Raw genomic sequence first — 13,227 nt, 5'->3', positions numbered from 1 at the left:
ACCACACACACGCACACACATGCTCACACCATACACGCTCACACCACACACACGCTCACACCACACACACGCACACACATGCTCACACCACACACACGCACACACATGCTCACACCACACACACGCACACACATGCTCACACCACACGCATGCACACACATGCTCACACCACACGCATGCACACACATGCTCACACTACACACTTGCTCACACCACACACATGCACACACCACACACATGCACACACAACACACAGATAGACGCACACACACAACACACAGATAGACGCACACACACAACACACAGATAGACGCACGCACACACACACAGATAGACGCACGCACACACACAACACAGATAGACGCACGCACACACACACACACAACACACAGATAGACGGACGCACACACACACAACACACAGATAGACGCACGCACACACACACAACACACAGATAGACGCACGCACACACACACAACACACAGATAGACGCACACACAACACACAGATAGACGCACACACAACACAGATAGACGCACACACAACACAGATAGACGCACACACAACACAGATAGACGCACACACAACACAGATAGACGCACACACAACACACAGATAGACGCGCGCACACACATACACACACAACACACAGATAGACGCACACACAACACACAGATAGACGCACACGCACACAGCACAGATAGACACACACAACACATGCACGCAACACACACGCACACGCATGTGCACACAACACGCACACGCACACACGTGCACACAAAACACACATGTGCTCACACCACACACACATGGTCACACCACACACGCTCACACCACACACGCTCACACCACACACGCTCACACCACACACACGCACGCACATGCTCACACCACACACACGCACACACCACACACACGCACACACATGCTCACACCACACGCATGCACACACATGCTCACACCACACACATGCACACACATGCTCACACTACACACTTGCTCACACCACACACATGCGCACACCACACACATGCACACACAACACACAGATAGACGTACACACACAACACACAGATAGACGCACGCACACACAGATAGACGCACGCACACACACACAGATAGACGCACGCACACACACACACAACACACAGATAGACGCACGCACACACACACACACACACACAACACACAGGTAGACACACGCTCACACACACACACATAACACACAGATAGACGCACACACACACAGCACACAGAGAGGCACGCGCACACAACACACGCACGCAACACATGCACACACGCACGCAACACACGCGCACACGCACACGACACACGCACACAACACACGTGCACACTACACGCAACACACGTGCACACTACACGCAACATACGTGCACACTACACGCACACACCACGCACATGCTCACACCACACACACACACACATGCTCACACCACACACACGCACACACACAAACACACAGATAGACGCACGTACATGCACACAACACACAGATAGACGCACACAGCACACAGATAGACACACACACAACACACAGATAGACACACACACACACACAACACACACACACACACACACAACACACAGATAGACACACACACACAACACACAGATAGACACACACACACAACACACAGATAGACACACACACAACACACAGATAGACACACGCACACAGCACACAGATAGACGCACACGCACACAGATAGACGCACGTGCACACAACACACACGCACGCACACACACAACACACAGATAGACGCACGCACACACACACAAACAGATAGAAGCACGCACACACACAACACAGATAGACGCACGCACACACACACAACACAGATAGACGCACGCACACACACACAACACAGATAGACGCACGCACACACACAACACACAGATAGACGCACAAACACACACACAGATAGATGCACGCACACACAGACGCACACGCACGCACACACAGATAGACGCACGCGCACATGCACACAGCACAAAGATAGACGCACGCGCACACGCACACAGCACAGATAGACGCACAAACACACACAAGACACAGATAGACGCACGCACACAACACACAGATGGACGCACATGCACACAGCACACAGATAGACGCACGCGCACACAGATAGAAGCACGCGCACACGCACACAGATAGACGCACGCGCACACAACACACACGCACACGCACACACACGCACACACACAACACACGGATAGACGCACGCACACACACACAACACACGGATAGACGCACGCACACACACACAACACACGGATAGACGCACGCACACACACACAACACACGGATAGACGCACGCACACACACACAACACACGGATAGACGCACGCACACACACACAACACACGGATAGACGCACGCACACACACACAACACACAGATAGACGCACACACAACACACAGATAGACGCACACACAACACAGATAGACGCACACACAACACAGATAGACGCACACACAACACAGATAGACACACACACAACACACGGATAGACGCACGCACACACACACAACACAGATAGACGCACGCACACACACACAACACACAGATAGACGCACACACACACAACACACAGATAGACGCACGCACACACACACAACACACAGATAGACGCACGCGCACACGCACACAGCAGATAGACGCACGTGCTCACGCACACAGATAGACGCACGCGCACACACACACAACACACAGATAGACGCACGCGCACACACACACAACACACAGATAGACGCACGCACACACACACAACACACAGATAGACGCACACAGCACACAGATAGACGCACGCGCACACGCACACAGCACACAGATAGACGCACGCGCACACGCACACAGCACACAGATAGACGCACGCGCACACGCACACAGATAGACGCACGCGCACACAGCACACAGATAGACGCACGCGCACACGCACACAGCACACAGATAGACGCACACAGCACACAGATAGACGCACGCGCACACGCACACAGCACACAGATAGACGCACACGCACACGCACACAGATAGACGCACGCGCACACAGCACACAGATAAACGCACGCGCACACGTACACAGATAAACGCACGCGTACACGCACACAACACACGCATAAACACACACACACAACACAGATACACACACACACACACACCACACAGATAGACGCACGCACGCGCACACACACCACACAGATAGACGCACGCACACACACCACACAGATAGACGCACGCACACACACCACACATAGATAAATGAACGCGCACACACAGATAGACGCACGCACACACACCACACAGATAGACGCACGCACACACACACAGACGCACGCACGCACACAGATAGACGCACACCCACACAGATAGACGCACGCACACACACAGACGCACGCACACACACAGACAGACGCACGCACACACAACACACAGACAGACGCACACACACAACACACAGACAGACGCACACACACACAACACAGACAGACGCACACACACACAACACAGACAGACGCACACACACACAACACAGACAGACGCACACACACACAACACAGACAGACGCACACACACACAACACACAGACAGACGCACACACACACACACAACACACAGACAGACGCACACACAACACACAACACACAGACACACACACAACACACAACACACAGACAGACGCACACACAACACACAGACAGACGCACACACTCAACACACAGACAGACGCACGCACACACAACACACAGACGCATGCACACACACACAGATAGACGCACGCACACACAACACACAGATAGACGCACGTACAAACACACAGTTAGACGCACACACACACAACACACAGATAGACGCACGCACACACACAACACACAGATAGACGCACACAGCACACAGATAGACGCACGCGCACACGCACACAGCACACAGATAGAAGCACACAGCACACAGATAGACGCACGCGTACACGCACACAGCACACAGATAGACGCACGCGCACACGCACACAGATAGACGCACGCGCACACAGCACACAGATAGACGCACGCGCACACGCACACAGATAGACGCACACAGCACACAGATAGACGCACGCGCACACGCACACAGCACACAGATAGACGCACGCGCACGCACACAGATAGACGCACGCGCACACAGCACACAGATAGACGCACGCGCACACGTACACAGATAAACGCACGCGTACACGCACACAACACACGCATAAACAACACACACACACCACACGCATAAACAACACACACACACCACACAGATAGACGCACGCACGCACACACACACCACACAGATAGACGCACGCACACACACCACACAGATAGACGCACACACACCACACAGATAGACGCACGCACACACACACACGCACACACACAGATAGACGCACACACACACAGATAGACGCACGCACACACACAGACAGATGCACGCACACACAACACACAGACAGACGCACGCACACACAACACACAGACAGACGCACACACACACAACAGACAGACGCACACACACACAACACAGACAGACGCACACACAAACACACAGACAGACACACACACACACAACACACAGACAGACGCACACACAACACACAGACAGACGCACACACAACACACAACACACAGACAGACGCACACACAACACACAGACAGACGCACGCACACACAACACACAGACACATGCACACACACAGATAGACGCACGCACACACAACACACAGATAGACGCACGTACAAACACACAGTTAGACGCACGCACACACAACACACAGATAGACGCACGCACACACAACACACAGATAGACGCACGCGCACACACACAGATAGAAGCACGCACACACACACAGATAGATAGACGCACGTGCACACACACAACACACAGATAGACGCACGCACACACACACAACACAGATAGACGCGTCACGCACACAGCACACAGACGCACGCGCACACAGATAAACACGCACACACACACAACACACATAGACGCACGCGCACTCGCACACAGCACACAGATAGACGCACGCGCACACACAAACACACAGATAGACGCACGCACACACACACACAACACACAGATAGACGCACGCACACACACACACAACACACAGATAGACGCACGCGCACACGCACACAGCAGATAGACGCACGCGCTCACGCACACAGATAGACGCACGCACACACACACACAACACACAGATAGACGCACGCGCACACACACACAACACACAGATAGACGCACGCACACACACACAACACACAGATAGACGCACACAGCACACAGATAGACGCACGCGCACACGCACACAGATAGACGCACACAGCACACAGATAGACGCACGCGCACACGCACACAGCACACAGATAGACGCACGCGCACACGCACACAGATAGACGCACGCGCACACAGCACACAGATAGACGCACGCGCACACGTACACAGATAAACGCACGCGTACACGCACACAACACACGCATAAACAACACACACACACAACACAGATACACACACACACACCACACAGATAGACGCACGCACGCACACACACACCACACAGATAGACGCACGCACACACACCACACAGATAGACGCACACACACCACACAGATAGACGCACGCACACACACCACACAGACGCACGCACACACACACAGACGCACGCACACACACAGATAGACGCACACACACACAGATAGACGCACGCACACACACAGACAGACGCACGCACACACAACACACAGACAGACGCACGCACACACAACACACAGACAGACGCACACACACAACAGACAGACGCACACAACACAGACAGACGCACACACAAACACACAGACAGACGCACACACACACACACACACACACAACACACAGACAGACGCACACACAACACACAGACAGACGCACACACAACACACAACACACAGACAGACGCACACACAACACACACAGACGCACGCACACACAACACACAGACACATGCACACACACAGATAGACGCACGCACACACAACACACAGATAGACGCACGTACAAACACACAGTTAGACGCACGCACACACAACACACAGATAGACGCACGCACACACAACACACAGATAGACGCACGCGCACACACACAGATAGAAGCACGCACACACACACAGATAGATAGACGCACGTGCACACACACAACACACAGATAGACGCACGCACACACACAACACAGATAGACGCGTCACGCACACAGCACACAGACGCACGCGCACACGCACACAGATAAACACGCACACACACACAACACATAGACGCACGCGCACTCGCACACAGCACACAGATAGACGCACGCGCACACGCACACAGATAGACGCACGCGCACACACAACACAGATAGACGCACGCGCACACAACACACAGATAGACGCACGCACACACACCACACAGATACACACACACACACCACACAGATACACACACACACACAACACAGAGATACACACACAACACAGATATACACATGCAGATATATACACAGACATACACATACATACGTACGCATATATACACACACACTTGTGCGCGCGTGCACACGTATACGCACATACATATATATATAAATAAAAGAAAACCGCAGAGAGTAAGCATCAGTGGAATGATGTTACAGATCAGACAAGTAACACAAGTTTCAGGAATATCTCATCTTTCTCGTAATGTAATAAAATTTGCAGATGACACTAAGCTGGCCAACTAACTCTTGGAAAGGTGATTCAAAAGGATCTGGACAAATTAAGTGAATGAATTAAAAATGACAGATTAATGAGGATCACAATACCAACTGCATTATTACATTTTACAGTGCATGAAATCATTTTGTATTGATAAGGGGCAGACTTGATGGAACAGGGCTGAAAGGCTTTTTCTCATTCCATGCTTTCTCGTGTTTATATATGTTATTAATAAAGATACTGTTTTATAAAGACTCAGCTGCCAGCTTTTGACTGCTCAGGATAGTAACTGGACTCCAGTAGATTCAGACTGAAATCTTTTAATTTGGAGGGAACAAGTCTACTTTTCAGCCCTGAAATCAGAAAGAGCTGTTGTAAACATGGTGTAAAAGCCACTGATTTAGGCACATTGATCTGATTTTAGTGCAAATAGCTGACAAAAAGGACTACAATCAATGTGATGATTATCCATGGTGATCTCAAAACCCATTTACGAGTTAGAAAAGAATTGCGAAAAATCTCATCCTAGCTTGTGGGTTTTGTGTTTTGCCTGCGGATACAAGATTTAAACAATGATTGTCCCTGATTATATAGCATACAAGCAATGAAGTCATAATGTGTCACAGATTGTGCGTGTGGTGCTATCTTTGTAGCAATTATAAACAGAGGAAGGAAGGATATACCTTATTGTGATGTTGAGTATCAGGGTTAAATAGGACAGTTGAACGAATAGGACAGTTTTTTATTTTAAAAAATATTTTCTAATTTGTTTCCTTCCTTGAAGGTGCTGATTTATTCTGGGATCCAGTTCCAGGAGTTGCAGTCATCTCTGGTATCTTGCCCAAATAGCTATTCTTGATGAGTGAACCTAGTGTTGGCAGGTTATTTGACCATAGCATTCATCATAGCTCCAAAGAATCAAGACTGTTACCCAGCTAAGATTAGTTAACTCAGCACAGATTACCAATCAAATTTAAACTTTCTTGGTCTTTATGGTTCTGTTCCTCTCTGGGCAATATATTTACCATGTGAGCTATTTATGCATATTTGTGGTATTGGAGATTGTAGGTAGTGAAGTTGAATTCCAGGTTTGGAAAGGATTTTTTTTGTTTTCAAGAGTTTCTTAAATATTTTCACATGCTTTAAGCTTGAGTATTTTGTTATTTGTACACTTATTTTTCTTCATGTTGCATGAATGGAGAAGAACAAAAGAACTGTGATATTTGGTTACATAGTAAATTTTATCACAGTTGAAAGTAGTCAGAATACCTCTGAGGCCAATAATGAAATATTTTTTATGCTTTGGTTCAATGTGATAAATATTAATTTTATTTTTTAAAAGTTTGAAAAGTATGTTAAAATACTATGTGCGCTAAATTGGGCCGTGTAGCGCCCGTTGTTTCGGCGCTAGACGACCTTTCCGACATCCAAGATGGCGTCTTGGTTGTGCATGCACATTTCCTGCAGGACATGCGCCAGACGCCATCTTGGTATAGGAGTTGGCGCAGATGCAGATAACGAACGCTGGAGTCATGTAAAGTAGGGAGAAAATGGCTTCAATCAGTGTGCAACGCTGATTTAAAGTGATAGACACCATTTTGGGACTTAACGCTCAACTCCACGCACAGTCTTAACCCCGACCATCTGAACATGTCTTAGAGTGCCTGGATGACCCCCCACCAGCACTATTTAAAGGGACAATGCAGGATTTACAGATTAGTGGCTGGATTATTGCTTCTGGCTGCAGAGACATTTGTAACTGATTTTGGAGGTCTCCTAGACTTGAATACTAGGATGCTGGGACATAGCCTAACATTTAGAGCCAGGACGTGCAGGAGCAAAGTTAGGAAATGCTTCTACACGCAAAGGGTGGGAGATGTTTGGAACGCTCTTTTGCGGATGGCAGTTAATGCTAGTTCAATTGTGAATGTTAAATCTGAGATTGATAGATTTCTGTGAATCAAGGTATTAAGGGATATGGGGCCAAGGCGGGTATATGGAGTTAGGTCACAGGTCCACCATGATCTCATTGAATGATGGTAGAGGCTCGAGGGGCTAAATGCCACTGCCACCTGCTGCCTCTTGATATGCGCCACCTTCTCCTGCAAGAAAGCAGGACGTGTGTCTGGGTCATAGTTGAATAGCTGCTAGTGTGTGTGACCTGTGAGTTGTGGGTGGGCGGCTTGAAACAGTGGTAATGTGTAAGGGTGAGAGGAAGCATCTGATTGGAAGAGTTGAGTACTGATGGAAAGAATTTATTGGTATGTGGGTGATGGGGGGTGCAGTGTGTGGTGCAGTTGGTAGTAGACACCACTTGACAGTTGACCTCACTCACCTTGACCACTCGTGTCAAAGCACTGAACTTCTTCCTGCACTGCATCCATGTTGATGATGCTGTGCGCCTGGCATTGACTTCATCTCCCGTTGCCTCCCACTGCCTTTTTGAGTATATGTCTGGAGGGCCTCTTACCCCCGCTGCGGATATAGGATGTCCCTCCTTCTGTCCACCTCTGGCACCCAAGGTCTCTAGTGCACCAGCAGAGAACCATGGTGCACGCACTCTCGCAGGCCTGGTACCAACTCAGATCGGCAGATTGGTGAGGTCTGGTGTGCAGATTGGAGGATGTGGGATTTAGTAGTGAGCGACCTTTATTCAATGTTTTAACATAACTCATCAGCTCATGTAAACATAGGGATGGGATCTGCATCTGTGTTTTACGTGTGCTATGTCTGATCTCCGTTCAGACTCTGTGCGGACAGTAGACTGTTATTTTCAGCAAATAACAGGTACCAACTACCTTTAAGAGATTTCTAGGAAACATCCTCCCTTTAAGAGATTGAGCTCCATCTGGTGGTAGAAAGTGTGAATTGTATTGATTCCACGTGCAAGGCCTGGAAAGGAAGGTTGATTGCAGGTAAGTGCTCCGGTGGGTCCAAACTTGCATCCTGCCTGTGCAGGGGCCATTGACCGCGGGGTACTAGCGCATCGTGTTACCCACGTCCAAAAATGGCCCCTATCGCATTTTCCCCCCTATATATCCATCAGAGCATAATGGATAGTTAGTGAAATGGTAGGTTTTTATAATTTAGGTTCGGTCGATCTTGTGTTAAATTTGGTGTATATGCCAAACAATGTAGGCAGTTGATTTTTTTCATAAACAATCTGAATCTATTAGTGTCCAGTTTGCCATTGAAATCTTGCTCATTTTTCTAATCAGTGCCTAATGTCTTGTTTTTATAAAACTGTTCCCTTTACTCACTCATAATATTAAAAGAAAAGAAATCCATCATCTCGGATTGTTTTTTTAATAAACTTTTACCAACTATTATGATTTCTCAGTGGAACATAATTTACCTTATCCCAGCAGGAGCTCCATTATATTCAATAGAAAACTCTAATCAAGTCTCATTGGGAGTCACCCCACGAGTCTAAAGTATTGAAATGAGTGTATTTCTCATTTTGTAGCCCTCACAGCTAGTCCTGGGAAAGTGGCAAGTGACATACAATATATAAATTGGATGGCAGCTAATTTCTACAATGTCAAATTTAGGAGTGGCCACAAAAAACAAGTGTATAAATAAATTCAGTCACATACCTATGCACAATTCATTCTTTTTATAAAGACAACTTATAATATTTTAAACAAAGTAAACATTATCTAGAAAATCATTAATGGACAATACCATATATTGGGAAATTTAATCTACTACTTTCATAAAAAGCACCAAAATGAAATTCTCACAAATTATTTTGGATTCAATGAATAATAAAGTGTTTTAAAAAAAACATTAATACATTTTTCTCTATTCCATAGAATAACATTTTTAGGCAAGAATTCCTCTTGCTGGTATTTCCCACTATACAGTATTTAAAAAATACATGCAACATTTTAGCAATTGCACTACATGCCTGGTCATCATTTGGCTCCTTTGACTAGTTTAGCAAATAAACTATCATTTTGTTGCAAGATCTTTGGATCTCCATCTTCTACAATCTTCCCTTGTTCCATAACTAGAACTCTCTCACAATCCATAATAGTGCGTGTACGATGAGCAATAATAAGTACAGTACTGTTCATGAATGCAGTGCGGATAACCTAGAGAAGAAACCAAATGCACAGAATTACGATAAACGCTAGTTGTGATATTAAATGCCAAGGCTTCCCACGGTTAGCAATGTAACAAAATCAGTGTAACTTCTATATTATTACATTAGTTAATAAACAACTCTGAAACTTGCAAACCATGGCAGTACAAGTAACTAGAGTCTGGCTTACAGCACCAAACAAGTATTGTTAAACAAAGCAGGAAAATTTAGTGTGACAGCAATGGGTGCTTTTGGGCACATTTTAGGCTTTATTAACACACTGGGGTGTATAATGGCATCCCAATGCAGTGCCACTGAGAACACTGTTTCCATGCTATTGCATATGCCTGTACCCAAATAAGCTGACCTTACAGAATAATGCAATCAGTAAATTTGAATATTTTAGTGGCACTCCTGGCATTTGATGAATGATGCCCTGGGAGTACCACTGGGGTCCAAAAGTTGGGCGCCAGCAACTGAACAGCAATTGGCTACCTTTACAGCACCAAAAATTTTTTGGAAAACAAATACCACTGACAGATTGTCCTTTGGTGACTAAGCATAGTGTGCAACATAAACAAAGGGCTGTCCTATTAGTAGGAAAGGGCCATCCTGAAGAAAAAGTTATAATATTTGGGCTGGCCTCTCCTGAAGTGCCTGTTCTCAATAGGTGCTTAGCTTCCAAAGCACCGCTCGGACTCTACCTGTATTACAGGCCTTTAGCCTAAGGTGAAAAGAAACTGAGTTTTAATGAGTCATACACACATTTGCTGTGCAGGTTCTACGCACCAACTACGTAATCACAACACATTATGGAACGCATTGAGCACTGAATAGGCCCTAGAGTCCAATAATATTTATTATCTGCCCCATTCTATCAATAATGAATGCATTTTCCCCCTTCTTCTCTGGTGTTTCTATGCCATGCATCATACTCAGCAGAGTTTGCAGATCTCAGCCAAAGGATGCTCTTAAATCTGTATCGAGGAAATGAGTAGTACTAGTTTATCTTCAACATTTATCCATTTTGCAGAAAAATGCCTGGGCTCTACTCAGTCTTTCCGCTTTTTCTCGCAAGGTACACCAATGCTAGAAAAAAATATTTTTATTTAATAGCAGCTCTCATTATTTATATATACCAGAAAAAAATTCTACTGTAATCAACTGTCAAATATAACTCAATAAAGCTGTACATCCTAATTAATTCTTCACTGTGGATATTGCTACTGAAATACACAAAGTGCATTGGCTGGTGTCTGCCATGACCCCACCAAGCAAAAAATATCTTACCTAAACAAAACAAAACCATTTCCTTGAGTGTATATATTGTTAAAACCAACTGCTACATGGGATCAATTTCAAAGGTGTGTGTGTATATGCGCATGCATGTGTGTGATTCTCATCTCTTCTATGGATTGCTCATGTCTACTTACACAGATAACCATAGATTACCAGGGTGCAGCTACTCTAGGATGGGGGAGAAGAACCTTAAAAACAAAGATTGCTGCAGGTATATTTTGCATTTCACAAAATGCTTGAACGCTCTCTTCTGGAACTATTTCAAATTGTTATTCAAAGTTGTTACGTTATGATGTTGTTACCCAAAAAAACACATGGGTCCAGATTTTACTGGAACGGGGCATCTCGCAATGGGCCTGTTAGTTAATCTTGTTCATGCACATTTAGGTTTTAACATTTTTTGCCCACAAAGTTGCTGGAAGTGAGAGCTGATAATGGTGCGGTGAGGGCATCTGGAATCTTGGTGAAGAACGGGACAAACAGTGTATCTCCTTAACCAATGAGATTAAAGGATTGAGCAATAAACAGAGGAAGGACTGAGAATGAGGGTGAATTAGAGTGAGTGAATTCAATATCAAATCAGGTACAGAAAGACAAATAAAGAGAGGGAAAGAAAGATTGGATTAAGAGAGTGAAGAGAGGCAGAAAGGAAAAGTAAGAAAAAAAATGTAAACATTTAAAATTTGACGTTTTTAAAATCTCCAACAATTCACAAACTGCATGCGACTCGACACTGATAATTGTTCACTTTCTGGGCAAGAGAGGTTGATTGGCAGTCATTAACAATTATCATGTCATTACTAGACTTAACTTTCTCTGGCGAGTTTAATGGGCAATTAATGTGCAAATGCAGCAACTTCATGAAAATCACGGTGCGGTTCAGGGCGAGATGCCGTTTTCGCGAAGCTAATGGCGGAGCGGCGCAAATTGGCCAGCAACGTCTGGTGATTCGCAATTCACAGGATATCTCTTCCTCACCACAACATGCTGGCCGATTTGCGCATTAATAACGGTGTGCGCCATTCAGATGCCATTATTTTTTCGGCAAAATCTGGGCCATGATCTTTCATTTAAATCCTGCACAGATCCAGCATTA

The 13,227-nt window shown here is 46.3% G+C and overlaps 1 protein-coding gene across 4 annotated transcripts in view; it reads right to left on the bottom strand.

The window, feature by feature from the left end:
• Positions 1–10,346: 10,346 nt before the first annotated feature.
• Positions 10,347–13,227, bottom strand: part of LOC137316340 (ATP-binding cassette sub-family C member 9-like) — a 233,059-nt gene continuing 230,178 nt past the window's right edge. For all 4 annotated transcript variants that reach the window (XM_067980409.1, XM_067980417.1, XM_067980431.1 and 1 more), the window contains one exon: positions 10,347–10,842. In XM_067980409.1, the coding sequence (XP_067836510.1) occupies positions 10,663–10,842 (180 nt within the window). In that variant the 3' untranslated portion in view covers positions 10,347–10,662. The remainder of the gene's footprint in view (positions 10,843–13,227) is intronic.

This window comes from Heptranchias perlo, chromosome 3 (genome assembly GCF_035084215.1).
Source record: "Heptranchias perlo isolate sHepPer1 chromosome 3, sHepPer1.hap1, whole genome shotgun sequence".
Classification (NCBI taxonomy): Eukaryota; Metazoa; Chordata; class Chondrichthyes; order Hexanchiformes; family Hexanchidae; genus Heptranchias; species Heptranchias perlo.
This window is presented reverse-complemented; position numbering and strand designations above follow the sequence as displayed.